This window comes from Sus scrofa, chromosome 12 (genome assembly GCF_000003025.6).
Source record: "Sus scrofa isolate TJ Tabasco breed Duroc chromosome 12, Sscrofa11.1, whole genome shotgun sequence".
Taxonomy (NCBI): domain Eukaryota; kingdom Metazoa; phylum Chordata; class Mammalia; order Artiodactyla; family Suidae; genus Sus; species Sus scrofa.
In genome coordinates, this window is record NC_010454.4 from 49,372,002 (window position 1) to 49,385,276 (window position 13,275).

The window sequence follows — 13,275 nt, forward strand, 5'->3', positions numbered from 1 at the left end:
TATCATTATGCTTTAAGAAAAAATATATTCTTTCTTGGTAAAAACAACAACAAAAACAGTGTGTGTGTGTGTGTGTGTGTGTGTGTGTGTGTGTGTGTGTGTGTGTGTGTGTGTGTGAAAAGGGATTTTATAGCATATTTCTATGATCTTCAAGAAATATAAAGTTAAATTTACAAAAAACCTGGAAGAGCAAGTTTAAGTAGTCTGGCATTCTCCTCAGTGTTCATTTCTAGGATAAAAGCCAAAAGTTTCTGGATCTCAAGTATCTTCAGTAACTATCAGTAGAGTTTGTGACTGTTGTCCTTGCTTCTCTGAGAGAGTTCTTTCTCCGTATTGGTGGTGTAGCTCCCCAAAGTCCATTTGGCTATTTCTTTGAGGTACTAATTTTATTTATTTTTTTAATTTTTTTAATGTTAAGATTTTATTTACAAAGCTTCTTTGTTGTACAGAAAGTATAAATGCTGTTACAATTGTGGTGTAACTCTTAGCTACAGATGGTTGACTCACCAATCACAGCTATCCGTGCTAGAGGCACTAATTTTAAAACTTCTCTATCTTGATTTACAAGAAAGTAATGAAAACTGTGAAAATTGAAATATGTTTCACAGATCTGATTGACAAGGACAAATGAGTCTGACACTTTCCATGACATTAATTTGGGGAGCACAAGTTGAAACCATCTCCTGAGAGGACACTCTGGTAACATCTGTGAAAAAGGAAAGTGTATATTCTTTTCCGTAGCTAGAAATATATCTAAAAACGTAGGTATGGAGATAGTCACTGCAGTATTGTCTGTAATAGGGAAAACAGGAAAAGAACTAAATAGTCATCATTAGAGTCATCAATGAAAAATATATACAATACAGTCATAAAATTCAATAGTATGCAGCTTTTTAAAATAGTGAACATCTTGACTTATAGAATGATCTCCAGCACACTGCTGAGTAAGAATGACTTAATGAGAAAACAAAACTGGAAGAATTTCACCAAAATGATAACAGAATCTGGAGTGGTATTTACATTTTTGATATTTTCAGTATTGCTTGAAAATTCCATAATTTTTTATAATCAAGAGATTGCAGGAGCTCCTGTCGTGGCGCAGTGGTTAACGAATCTGACTAGGAACCATGAGGTTGCAGGTTTGATCCCTGGCCTTGCTCAGTGGGTTAAGGATCCAGCGTTGCTGTGAGCTGTGGTCGGCTTGGATCCTGCATTTCTGTGGCTCTGGCATAGGCTGGCGGCTGCAGCTCTGATTTGACCCCTAACCTGGGAACCGCCATATGCCACAGGAGTGGCCCAAGAAATGGCAAAATGACAAAAAAAGAGATTGCAATATAGTAAAAAATCATTTTTATTTGGAAAAAATTCAGGGACTATTTTAAAATTTTTATATTTAAGGGTGTTGGTTATTAAAATATTATTATAAAATACAAATAGAAGGGTAGTTGCTGTAACTATCTATCTATGCACATACATAAATACATATACACATACATACACATACTCTCTTTTGCTTAAAATCCTTTAAGGCTCCTTATTTTTAAAAACCCTAATAAGATGCATGATCTGGACCCTGCTGGCCTGCATAACCTCGTATCTCACCACTCTCCTCCTCAGTCCAGCTACACTGGCCTGCATGTGGTTTCTTAAACACAGCAAGCCCTTCTCCACCTCAGCGCCTTTGCACACACATCTCTTTGTTTGCAAGTCTTCTTGCTCAGGACTCCAAAAGACTTTTCTCATCCTTCATGTCTCAACATAAAAGACTTCAGAATGTGAAGGTGGTTATCTATTTCTACATGGTGGAATTAAATCTAGTCTATTTATATTCTTTTTTATTTTTAATTTTTAATCTACATGAGACTTAAAATGAAAAAGGCACAATAAATCATTTTAATTGTTAATACCTTCAAAATGGTTTTGGTAAGATAGGAAACACTGAGCTAATGTTTTCTGCTAAATAGACCGCAGTCCCAACACCATTTAGTAATGCACCCCTTACCTGCCGGTTTACAGTATTGCCATAATAGTCTGCTCAATCTTACATGTACTCATCCCCATTTATAAAGTTATTTCCAGCTCTATTGATCTGCTCACTCCAGCTCCAGTACCACGTGGTTTCAGAGTCCTTCGTATTTGGCAGAATAAAGTGTTCCTTTTCTAACACTCTTTTCAATATCGTCATGGTTTATTTTCACATTTATTTCTAGATGAAACTTAGTCTTTATTTGCCCCAAACAAAACTTTGGATAGGTTAAATAAATTTTAGATTAATGCAGGAGAATAGGCTGCTGTGCAATACCTTATCTTTCTATCTAGAAATTAGTAAATCTATTCACTTATTATTTAAATGGAGAAATGGAGAATGGAAGGTCTTGCCTAATTCTTGTTAACATCTCAATGCTTACATTATTTTGTTGATAATGTGATTGTTCACATTGTATTTTCACCTGATGACTATTTACTATTCACCTGTTATAATATTTATAACAGGAATAGGCAATCTTTATTCAATGCCCCACTATGTTCCAACACAGTGTTAAGCGCTCTGTCGCTTAATTTTATTCTTGCCACAACTCACTCTTTACAAGAAGCAAGCAAGTCTTAAAGAGCTCAGGAAACTGGTCTGAGGTTTCATAGCAAGTGACGGAGCTCAGACATGAACTCCAGAATCTGAAATCTTCATCTTAAGTCTTAATCACTGCACTATATGGCTTACTGGACCCACTTTCAGTTTTGGGTCATTCCATTGTGTGATTGCTACTTTACTGCGGTTGCTTTTTATTTGGAATGGCATTTCAGTTGATTGCCTTCGATTTCCTAGATACACCAGACTGTCAACAAATAATGGTAATTTTTCCTTCTCCTTTCCAGTATTTTTACTCTCCACTCCTTTTGTCCAATTGTACAAAAGCCCTTTCCTATAATGCGTACACCTGTTTTAAATATCATTTAAAATCTATTCAATATCATGATATACTAATCATTAAAACATTTCAAAAGATCATAAGATAAGATTTTAAATAAGACATAGACATTATTCCTCTAATATTGAGTATGTCAGATTAGAAGTTGCTAGAATGATTAAGTTGCACAGAGATTTTTTTCCATGTTATGTGTTTGTGCCTGCTATTATTTTGTTGTTAATCTATACTATAAATATTACAAAAAAATTTAGTCCAAGATATTTCAATGCTGAGAAAATAGTTGATTTTGCTTATGTGAATGTCCTTGATTAATTGAGGGGGACGTAGGAAACAAATGTTTGCTGGTGCTGATGTTGCAGGCAGTTGGAGAAATGGATGGAGGCGACCAGAGTGGACTTTCCGAGTTCCCACTCCTGGGGATCTCAGAGTCCTGGGCAGCAGCGGGTCCTGTTTTGGATGTTCCTGTCCATGTACCTGGTCACAGTGGTGGGAAATATGCTCATCATCCTGGCCATCGGCTCTGACTCCCGTCTGCACACCCCCATGTACTTCTTCCTGGCCAACCTCTCCTCCACTGACCTCTTCTTCGTCACCAACACCATCCCCAAGATGCTGGTGAACCTTCAGTCCCAGAACAAAGCTATCTCATATGCAGGGTGTCTGACACAGCTCTACTTCCTGGTCTCCTTGGTGACCCTGGACAACCTCATCCTGGCCACAATGGCATATGACCGCTATGTGGCCATCTGCCAACCCCTCCACTATGTCACCATCATGAGCCCTGGGCTCTGTGCTTCACTCCTCGCCTTGTGTTGGGCACTCTCTGTCCTCTACGGACTCACCCTCACCCTCCTCATGACCAGGGTGACCTTCTGTGGGTCCCGGAATATCCACTACATCTTCTGTGAGATGTATGTCCTGCTGAGGCTGGCCTGTTCCAACACCCAGGTCTTTCACACATCACTGATTACCACCGGCATCTTCATCTTCCTCACCCCCTGCGGGTTCATGATCACGTCCTACGTCCGGATTGTCAGAGCCATCCTCCGAATACCCTCAGCCTCGAGCAAATACAAAGCCTTCTCCACCTGTGCCTCCCATCTGGCTGTGGTCTCCCTCTTCTACGGGACACTTGGCATGGTCTATCTGCAGCCCCTCCACACCTACTCCATGAAGGACTCAGTGGCCACAGTCATGTACGCGGTAGTGACCCCCATGATGAACCCTTTCATCTACAGCCTGAGAAACAAGGACATGCATGGGGCTCTGGGAAGACTCCTCTTAGGGAAAGTCTTCCGGAGGTTGACATGAGGATAATTTTGGAAAGTGCATTATCCTATGTGGTATATAGGATAGATCCAGCTCAGAATGAACTCATATGTCTATGATGAAAACATATGTGTAACCCAAGGTCCACCAAACCCCACCAGCCTTGGCAATAAATAGGGTCCCACTAATACTTATAGTAGAGGTTTGCAGTAACAAAACCTTCAACTTATCTGACCATGGGACCACAGTGCCACCATCTCAGACTTTCCCAGTTGTGGCCTGGGGAGGTGGGCAGTGTCTCTCATGTTCTCTAGCACACATCCATGCGTGGTCTTGAGCTCTGGCCTTCTCTATGGCACCTGCTGTCTGTGAGCCATTTGTAGAAGACACCTGCACTAACGCCACTGCAGGTGCCTGGAGTGAGGCGCCCCTTTCCTGATGCTCTGCTGGGCACAGTCACGCTGCCTCAGTGCTAACCCACAGTTCCTGCTACTCAGGCAAAACCTGTGCAAAAGTTCTTCTTATATATCTTTAATTTCACCTTTTTAAAAATGTGGCTACTAGGAAAATTTAAATTATATATGTGTCTCAGGTTTAGTTTCTATAGCATGGCATTGCTTTAGATGATATCGTCTTCCTCCAAAAAGGATTTATTTTGCTTCTGGCAGGCAGTGGGGATAGGCATAGATCACTTTCATTCAGTCTAGGGTTGAACTGATGCAGAGTGAAGTTTCATTGCTTGTGAGGGTTGGCCTATTTCCTGTTATGTGTTACTTCTAGGACTTGGCGTGTTAAGAGTCCCCATTGAGGGCCTGGAGTATTTACCATCCTTTCCCCTTTGTCAGGACCCTAACTCCAGTTTTTGTCTCTCCAGCTGCAGAAACCTGCTAACATCTCTGCTCATTTCTTAGCCTCTTGGCTGCACCTTTTGCTCTCAGCCTCTCTGCCCCTGTGTTGGAATCACCATATGCCTTGTAGAGGAAAGCAGTGCAACTGCCAACACAAGCTCTTTGGAATTCCTTTCTCTCTCCTGGGTTTTGGCCCCTCCAGGCAGCTCTTGAGTGTTTCTCAGGCTTCTGAGGGCAAGAATGTTTCTTTGCTTGACCTGAAGCAAATGTCTAGAGTGGCTCTTCTGTATCAGGGTTTCTAAAGGAAATTAAGTTCTAGTAGCCTAAAGTATCCATTCTTTGCAATGAAGTAACTTTTGGCCTGTAAACCTAGAGTGTTGCCAGCTATGTAGCCTTGGGATAATTGCAGAAGTAGTCACTCAAACTATTTTATGTAGGGCAGGATTCTGTCATGGAAATCCAGTGGAGACATGCTGGTAGAAGGGTTCTTGTTAGACTAACTTCGGTCACATGCCCATGTAGACCCATCACTGGGGCCAGGCCAGTGAGACGTGCTGGTACCTCCACTCTGCAGTCACAAGTGGAACCATGTTCCCTGGAACCACCTGGATGCCAAATGGAAACTGGCATCTGTTGGAAAGATCTATCAGAAAGACCATATTCTTCAGTTTCTCCAACTATAAAGTAATATACATGATAAAAACATGTCTGCCTTACATGACTATGATAATATAAAGAAGTACTTTAACTAACATCACTTAGTTAATGGGAAGGTCAGATATGAAACACCAGCCTGATTTTAACACTGCGGGGTTTGTTGTTGTTGTTGTTGTTGTTTTGTCTTTTTGCCTTTTCTAGGGCCACTCCCGTGGCATATGGAGGTTCCCAGGCTAGGGGTCCAATCAGAGCTGTAGCCGCCAGCCTACGCCAGAGCCACAGCAAGGCAGGATCTGAGCTGCATCTGCGGCCCACACCACAGCTCACGGCAACGCCGGATCCTTAACCCACTAAGCAAGGGCAGGGATCAAACCCGCAACCTCATGGTTCCTAGTTGGCTTCGTTAACCACTGCGCCACGACGGGAACTCCTGGATAGCAAAACTTTTGAATAGAGTTACTTAGTATTATACAGATTAAAGTGAGAGTATATTTATAAAATGTAATGATTTTGTTTTAGTGTAATTGATAATAAGTTGTTTTGATAGGGAGAAAAAGATCATAAATGTTCACCACAGGCAATTATCAAATCAAATCAAATATAAACTTCCGGTTTCCACTTCAACATATAAAGCGCTTGGAAGATGTTACTCTCATCCTCACAGTAAGAAAAAGATAATCTGAAAAGCAGCAACTCTTCTTGGATCTGTCAGATAATTGAGGTCACAAGAATGTGAACTTAACCTTTGCTGTTGTAAACCACTGAGATTTTAGGGGCTTTTCATTACACAATGTAACCTGGCCTATTTTGCCTGATACAGATGGGAAAAATCCAGGCAGGTAGTGAAGAGAAGGAAGTGATTTTCTTGGAGGAGAAAGATGAACAGTAGAATAGAATAATCCTTGTCACTGGGCCCATGATTTAAGACAACACTTCACTCTGAACTAGAGGGACTCTCATGTCCCCAAACAGAAGAAAACTTCACAGAAATAATATTCTTGGTTACTTAGGCTGTGATTAACCAACTAGCCCTTCCCTGTAGGACACTGCTATCCAGACCTACAAGACTTCCAAATCATCACCTTTGCCTGGAAACTGAGCACAGCCAAAACCAGGGTAGCCACTTTCCCCAGGAGCATGCTCTGCAGAACCTAACTCCATATCTCCCTATCTTGCTTGTTTTTCTCTACAGCACTTATCGCTATGTGATATGCCATATATGATACTTGTTCATTGTTTGCCTCCCTTTGTTAGAATGTGAGCTGCATGAGTGCAGAGACTTATGTCTGTTCTGTTGACCAGTGCCCTAGAAGAGTGTCTGGGTCACAGGAACAATTCACTAAATATCCATTGTGTGAATAAATGAATGAACTATGTAGGGTTTCTTTGCAGGACAAACATCACACAAATCTTCAGGCACCGGAAGACAGAAAAATGGTTATGGACCATTTTTCAAGGTTACTTCCACCATGGGAAATTTTCCCCAACCCAGAAAGGGCAGGAAAGGAGGGGTCCTCTCATCTCTCAGGCCAGTGACCGCCTCCCCACAAGTACCCGCCACAGGGCGCGCTGAACATCAGGGTTTCTAAGGCTGTAGATAAGAGGGTTCAGCAGGGGGTTGATAACTGTGTTGAAAACCCCAACCCCTTTATCCTTGTCTGAAGCTTCCTCTGAACCTAGACGCATGTAGCTAAAGATACCAGTCCCATAGAAAAGGCAAACCACAGTGAGGTGGGAGCCGCATGTGGAGAAGGCTTTCTTCCTGCCCTCTGCTGAACGGATTTGTAGAACTGCAGCTGCCACATGGATGTAGGAGGTGATGATGAGAACCAAAGGTGCACCTGCCATAATAAAACCCACACCAAAGAGCAGCAGCTCATTGAGCTGGGTGCTGGAGCAGGAGAGCTGGAAGAGCTGTGGGAGGTCACAGTAGAAGTGATTGACCTCACTGGGGCCACAGAAGTTGAGGGTGGATATGGCAACAGTGTGGGTCAGTGCATTGGTGAAGGCACAAGCCCAGGACACAGCCACCAACATCCTCTGGACCATCTGGCTCATGCGGCTGCTGTAGGTGAGGGGTCGGCAGATGGCCAAGAATCGGTCATAGGCCATGGCTGTCAACAGGAAGCAGTCCATCCCAGCTAGAAGGTGGAAGAAGAAGAGCTGGGAGAGGCAGGCTTCATAGGAAATTGTACGCTTATGGGACAGGAGACGACCCAACATTGCAGGAACAGTGACAGTGATACATCCAATATCCAGAGCTGATAGGTTCCCCAGGAAGAAGTACATGGGGGTGTGGAGTGTGGGCTCCACCAGGATGGCCGCCAGGATGCTGAGGTTGCCCCCGACCGTGAGCAGGTAGGCAAAGAGGAAGAGTACAAAGACCACAGGCTGCAGCTTTTCTGTATCCACCAGGCCTAGTAGAATTAGTTCAGTAACAGCCGTCCTGTTGTTTCCAGCTTCTGGCTCCATGAGTCTGTATAAGCAAATGTCCCAGAAGTGGAAGTTTTTGTCCACTCAGTGTACGTATTCAACATAAATGTTTTAAACGACCCACGGTAATTTCCTAGGTGTCTGGTTGGTGGTTTTCCCACTCCCCAGGCCACACCTCGCTCACTCACTCACTTCCTCCATCACTCCGTGCCTTTATCCTACCTTTGGCGGAGATGCCCCCACACCCCTAGCACTTTGTCCTTCCCATCGTCTCCCAGCTTAAAAATGTCAGACTACTTGGGAAAATAAATTAAGATAAAAACAGACGTCCTCTCTTAATGTAGTTGAGAGTAAAATGGTGAAATGGAATTAGCGCAAACTAACAAGCAGATTTCAAAATTGAAAAAGTAATGCTATTTCCTGAGAAATATCTAGAAAGCATTTGAAAACAACCTCAGTTTCAAGACTTGTAGGAATATTGAAGATCAAGCAAAAGTATGGCAAGCATCAGGGAGAAGATACTCGTGATTACGGATGTCAGTTACTCGAGCCATTTCTCCAAAGTAAGGTATATACTCTGAAGTATGAATTTAAAATCCTTTAATTGGAATTCCTGCCATGATGCAGTAAGGTAAGAATATAACTTCAGCAGCTTGGGTTACTGAGAAGGTGCAGGTTTGATCCCTTGCCCAGTGCAGCAGGTTGCAGCTGCAGCTCAGATTCAATCCCTGGCCCAGAAACTTCTGTATTGCAATGGATGCAGCCATTAAAAAATACCATGGTCAATAACTTGCTAGTATTATTGTTGTTAATTAAAGCTTTACATAAGACATTGAATAACAGCTTAACTTAAAATTATTCTTTAAATAGTCTCTGCTGCCTTCCTCTGAAATCAAAATTGTAAGCATGACAGGTGGGGTGGATGCTGCTAGTGCAGTTAGTTTTCTGCATGGCAAAACCACCCATATTCCATTTGCCCTTGACTCAGGCATGGTCGATTGACCAATGGCTCTGAGTAGAAGTCCTCAAAGGGAGCAGGTACATAAGTAGAGCTAGATTGAGCTAAGTTTTTCGGATCCTTTAATAAACTCTTGAGCAAAAAACATCACTGTCACTCTATTCCCCATGGAATAGGTGGAGCTAGGGCTTCACTAAGCGTAATGCTATTGCCTTGCATAGACTACAGAAGTGGGGAAGCAGTGAGAGTCTGGTAACTCTAACAGAAGGGAAAGGGAGATGAGAGCCTGAGCTCAGGTGGAAAGTTGGATGCAGTGATCTCTTAACATTCTAAGATCACATGATCAGTGACATAAGGGGATTATCTTCAGGCCTGATCATCACTGCTGAACTTGGTAACTGGTAAATGCTTTGCAAGTAGGTGAATCGATGGATAACTTTCTTACACGTTAGAGAACTACTACTCTCTGTTTTACCTTCTGGGTCTATTTTAACCCATGCATTGGATTGTAACCCTATGATTTTCTAATCTCCTTGCTCATGTTTTCCGTACTTTCAGTGACTTCCCTCCAACTCCACATGCCCAAGTATTTCAAGAGTTGACTCAAATGCTGGTTTCTGAATGAATCCTCCCTGGAAACTGCCCCATCTCAAAAGGATTTCTGTCTCTGTTTCTGTCTCTGTCTCTACTAAGCTGCCACTACACATTATCTCATGAAACATTACTCCTTCCCGTCTAGATAAGTCATTTTTCTGTAAAGCACCTCTCCCCTACTTCTCTGTAAGCAACTTAAGGATAGAATACATGTTTGACTCCGTTTTCCAGTAACAATTCTTATCTTAGTACTTCACAAATAGTAAGTATGTAATTATCACTTAAATAACTAAAAGGATGGACAAATGTCCAGAGGAATTCAGAGGAATTCATCAGTATGAGCTGGAGTGGTGATGAAAGACTTTCTGGAAGTTTTGGAATTTGGTGATGAAAGACTTTCTGGAAGTTTTGGAATCATACTGTTTTGGATTAGTATGATTCAGGGAAGGTGTAAGGGCAAGTGCAGGTGCAAGGTTGCTGAAAGGACTACTGCTTTCCTTTGTTTTGATGGAACAAGCAAGTAATGTAGCAGCAGTCCACACCCTGATATGTTTATTTTCATATAAACTACTCAAAAAAATAAGACCCTTAGGAAGGGTATACCTTACAGATGACCAAGTTACGGCCAGAGAGAGGAGAGCAACAAGCCTTGGACGACCAGAGATACAGCTTGCTTGAAATCAGTGGGATTCTGGGATGACCTCTGGTCATCCAGAGACATCTGAGTGTCCGATGGACATCACACCCATCACTGAGGATTACCACTCTCAGGGCTTTATAATGAGCCTCAGGTTCTCCCTTCTGGGTCAAGACAACCCCTGCGGTGGAACGCCACCCAATCTCTCCAAGCTCCCAGTAACAAAACAGCTCAGCAAAGCCTCTGACTGGAGGGAAGGTTCTAGCTGCCTGATGAAGTGGGTCCTGGGTGGCAAACTGGACTCAGTGGAATCACCTCGTACTCATTCCTAAGAGTAACAGAGAACAGGCATGTCAAAGAAAGGGGGCGTGGACAAAGAGCCCAGAAAAGGAGCCAGGATCTTTGGGTTACACTTCCAGATCTTCTAAAAATTCTTTCATTTTTAAGGACATCAGTTGCATCAAGTGCAAAGTCAGGTTTAAGCCGATGGCAATGGAAGCCCTGTCTCTGTTTCATAAGAGCAGAGAAAGGACCTGTAAGAGTACTCACCTTGACAAGGGCATAGAAACCAGGGAGGTTTCTTCAGGAAAGACGAGGAGCTATGCAGACCCAGTTTTCCACCCAGAATGCAAGGGGCCATATGAGAAAATGAGGAAGATCATAGGGTTATCTTCTCTATGGTATCATTCCTTGGTGGCTTCAGAAATTAACTCTCCCAGGAAGGAGCAGACAGACAGGGACAGAGACAGCTGTTTTGTAAACAACACAAGCCCTTCATAAATACAGCAACAATGCCTTACAACTTCTAGTATTTACACTTTTTTAAAAAAAGTTTTTAATCGCTAGCCTTGGCTTTATGGCAGGTAGTTAAGGCAGGTGATACAGATTCCACTAATGTTGGCGTCACCGAAGACTGCAGGACTTGTCCATCCTCTTAAAGTCACCCAGGAAGTGAGGTGCAACTGAGGCCAGATACAGGTCTCCTGGGGGAGTGGTTTTCTTTCTCAGACATCAACCCCAAACAGAGCCTTTGAGCAGAGACAAGCTAATTTCCAGATTTGGAAATCTTGGACCTGGGGATGAGGAGGAGGCCCCAGAAGAGAGGCAAGAGGGAGCTTTCTTCAAACCAAGTTTTCTAATGAGTCCTCAGGAATGTGGTACATTCTCCCTTAAGGCCTTATTAGTGGGGCCACTGGGACTGTGTCTTGTGGATCCTGTAATGATTCTGGAGGTGGTGGAAGAAGAGCTATATTGAGCTAGAAGGACTCTCGGGAAGTTGCCTTCTAGTATGATTGTCCAAGCCAGGCCCTTAGAAACTGAAAGCCCTGGTGAAGGTCACAGATTAATAAACAGAAGATGTGGGGAGGGTGATAAGTGTGTTCTTCCAGCTCCTATACCTATCAGTAATTATTCACCCAACACGCCCTCTCCCAAGAGAGTGTACGCTCTCCTCCCACCTGGAGCAATCGGAAAAACACTGAGACAGACCTGTTCCTCTGGTTATTAGTAATTTGACTTTGGACAAGTTGCTGCACCCTTTTGAACCTCAGTTTGCTCACCTGTGAACTGAGCATATCCTCTACCTCAGAGCAAAATTATTAATAGAGATTCATTAGGCTGCTGCAAAAATTATTAATAAAGATTCATTAGGCTGCGGGTAGAGCTTCCACAAGATGCCAGTATATCAACACACCAATTGATAACATCGATGAGTGCTTGTTATATACATGGGAAAATGCTGAGAACTTCACAAGCCTGGGACTGCCATCAGTTCGTCCAACAATTCTATAAAGTACATTGCAGCAGACACAGTAGATGTTTGGACTCCCATCTTGCTAGGCATTTCTTCTGATTTCAGTTGTGGCTGGGTTGGTCTGTTCCCTGGAGGCTTCTGCTTGTTGCAAATCTATAGGATGTAGCCTCTTCCTTGGGCTCCTCTGACGCAGTGAACTATGTGAGACCTTACCAGGTCTGAGCACTTGTGGGGCTCCGAGCGAAGAGGGCAACTCAATGATAAGAGATAGGAGCCACTGGATAAATGCCCCCCCCTCAGACAATTCTAGGAGGTGTTCTATATGCTCTTACACAAACAAATCTCTACTGCCCATAGCAGGGACTTTGGTAGTGAGCCCCTCAGCCAGGGACAGTTCTTCCTCCTTTGCCTCACTCTCTTTATAACCCCAGGCTTGCTCCTTGGGACCAGCTCTCAAATAAATAAACTTACTTTTTCTCCCTGAGATGATTTCCCATTTAAATCACCCAAACAACTTGTCTCAGGCTTTGCTTTGTCAGGAACCCAACTAAGACAGCTTGTACTGGGAGCCGCCCTAGGAAGCATCTCCTCCACGTGAAATGCTGGGCCTGGGCTGCTTGGAGTAAATGAGGTTGCTGATAACTCCTCGCATAATCACCAAGACTCACTTCTGATAGACTGAGACGAGATACAAGTGGAAGAGGAAACTCTGGGTTATGTGTTAGCTCTAGGACATGAACATTAGGAGAACCAATGGTAATTATGGGAATTGTGGGGTTCGAATAATAAAGGATGACTTTTTAAAATGTTCTTGGAATCCTTAAACAAACGGAACAGAAGGCTCAAGCCAGGGGTATATAGTGAAAGCCAGAAAACTCCCATGGCAGCATTCAGTGCGACATTAATCTTCTGCAGGTACAAGGCAGACAGCACTGAAAGCCTGGCCTGGGAGCTGACTGACAGGGTGACAGGGCTGCAAGGGAGGCCGAATGTGTGGCTTAGTTGCTTGTCCTATGCTGAACCCAGTGCCCTGATAGGGAAGGAGGGAGACCTTGAGTCCTGGGTGGGGATGTTTGAGGGGGTGCGCATGAGAATTTTGAATACTCAGACTGTCCTGAACCCACCTGGCTGGAAAAATCATCCCTTTCTTCTTGCTAGAGGAGATCAACCTTCTCTGGCCTGAAGATCATCCAGAGATC

The 13,275-nt window shown here is 43.3% G+C and overlaps 2 protein-coding genes and 1 pseudogene across 2 annotated transcripts in view; 2 read left to right on the top strand and 1 right to left on the bottom strand.

The window, feature by feature from the left end:
* The window catches only part of LOC100517239 (olfactory receptor 139), a 74,870-nt gene that overhangs the window by 16,416 nt on the left and 45,179 nt on the right, over positions 1–13,275 (top strand). The gene's annotated exons all lie outside the window — the stretch shown is intronic.
* Positions 1,575–5,888, top strand: LOC110256090 (annotated as a pseudogene).
* LOC100514488 (olfactory receptor 3A2) lies at positions 6,100–9,017 on the bottom strand. Its single transcript, XM_003131843.3, has one exon. It carries the CDS (start codon positions 8,171–8,173, stop codon positions 7,226–7,228), a length of 948 nt encoding a protein of 315 aa, XP_003131891.1. The 5' UTR covers positions 8,174–9,017; the 3' UTR covers positions 6,100–7,225.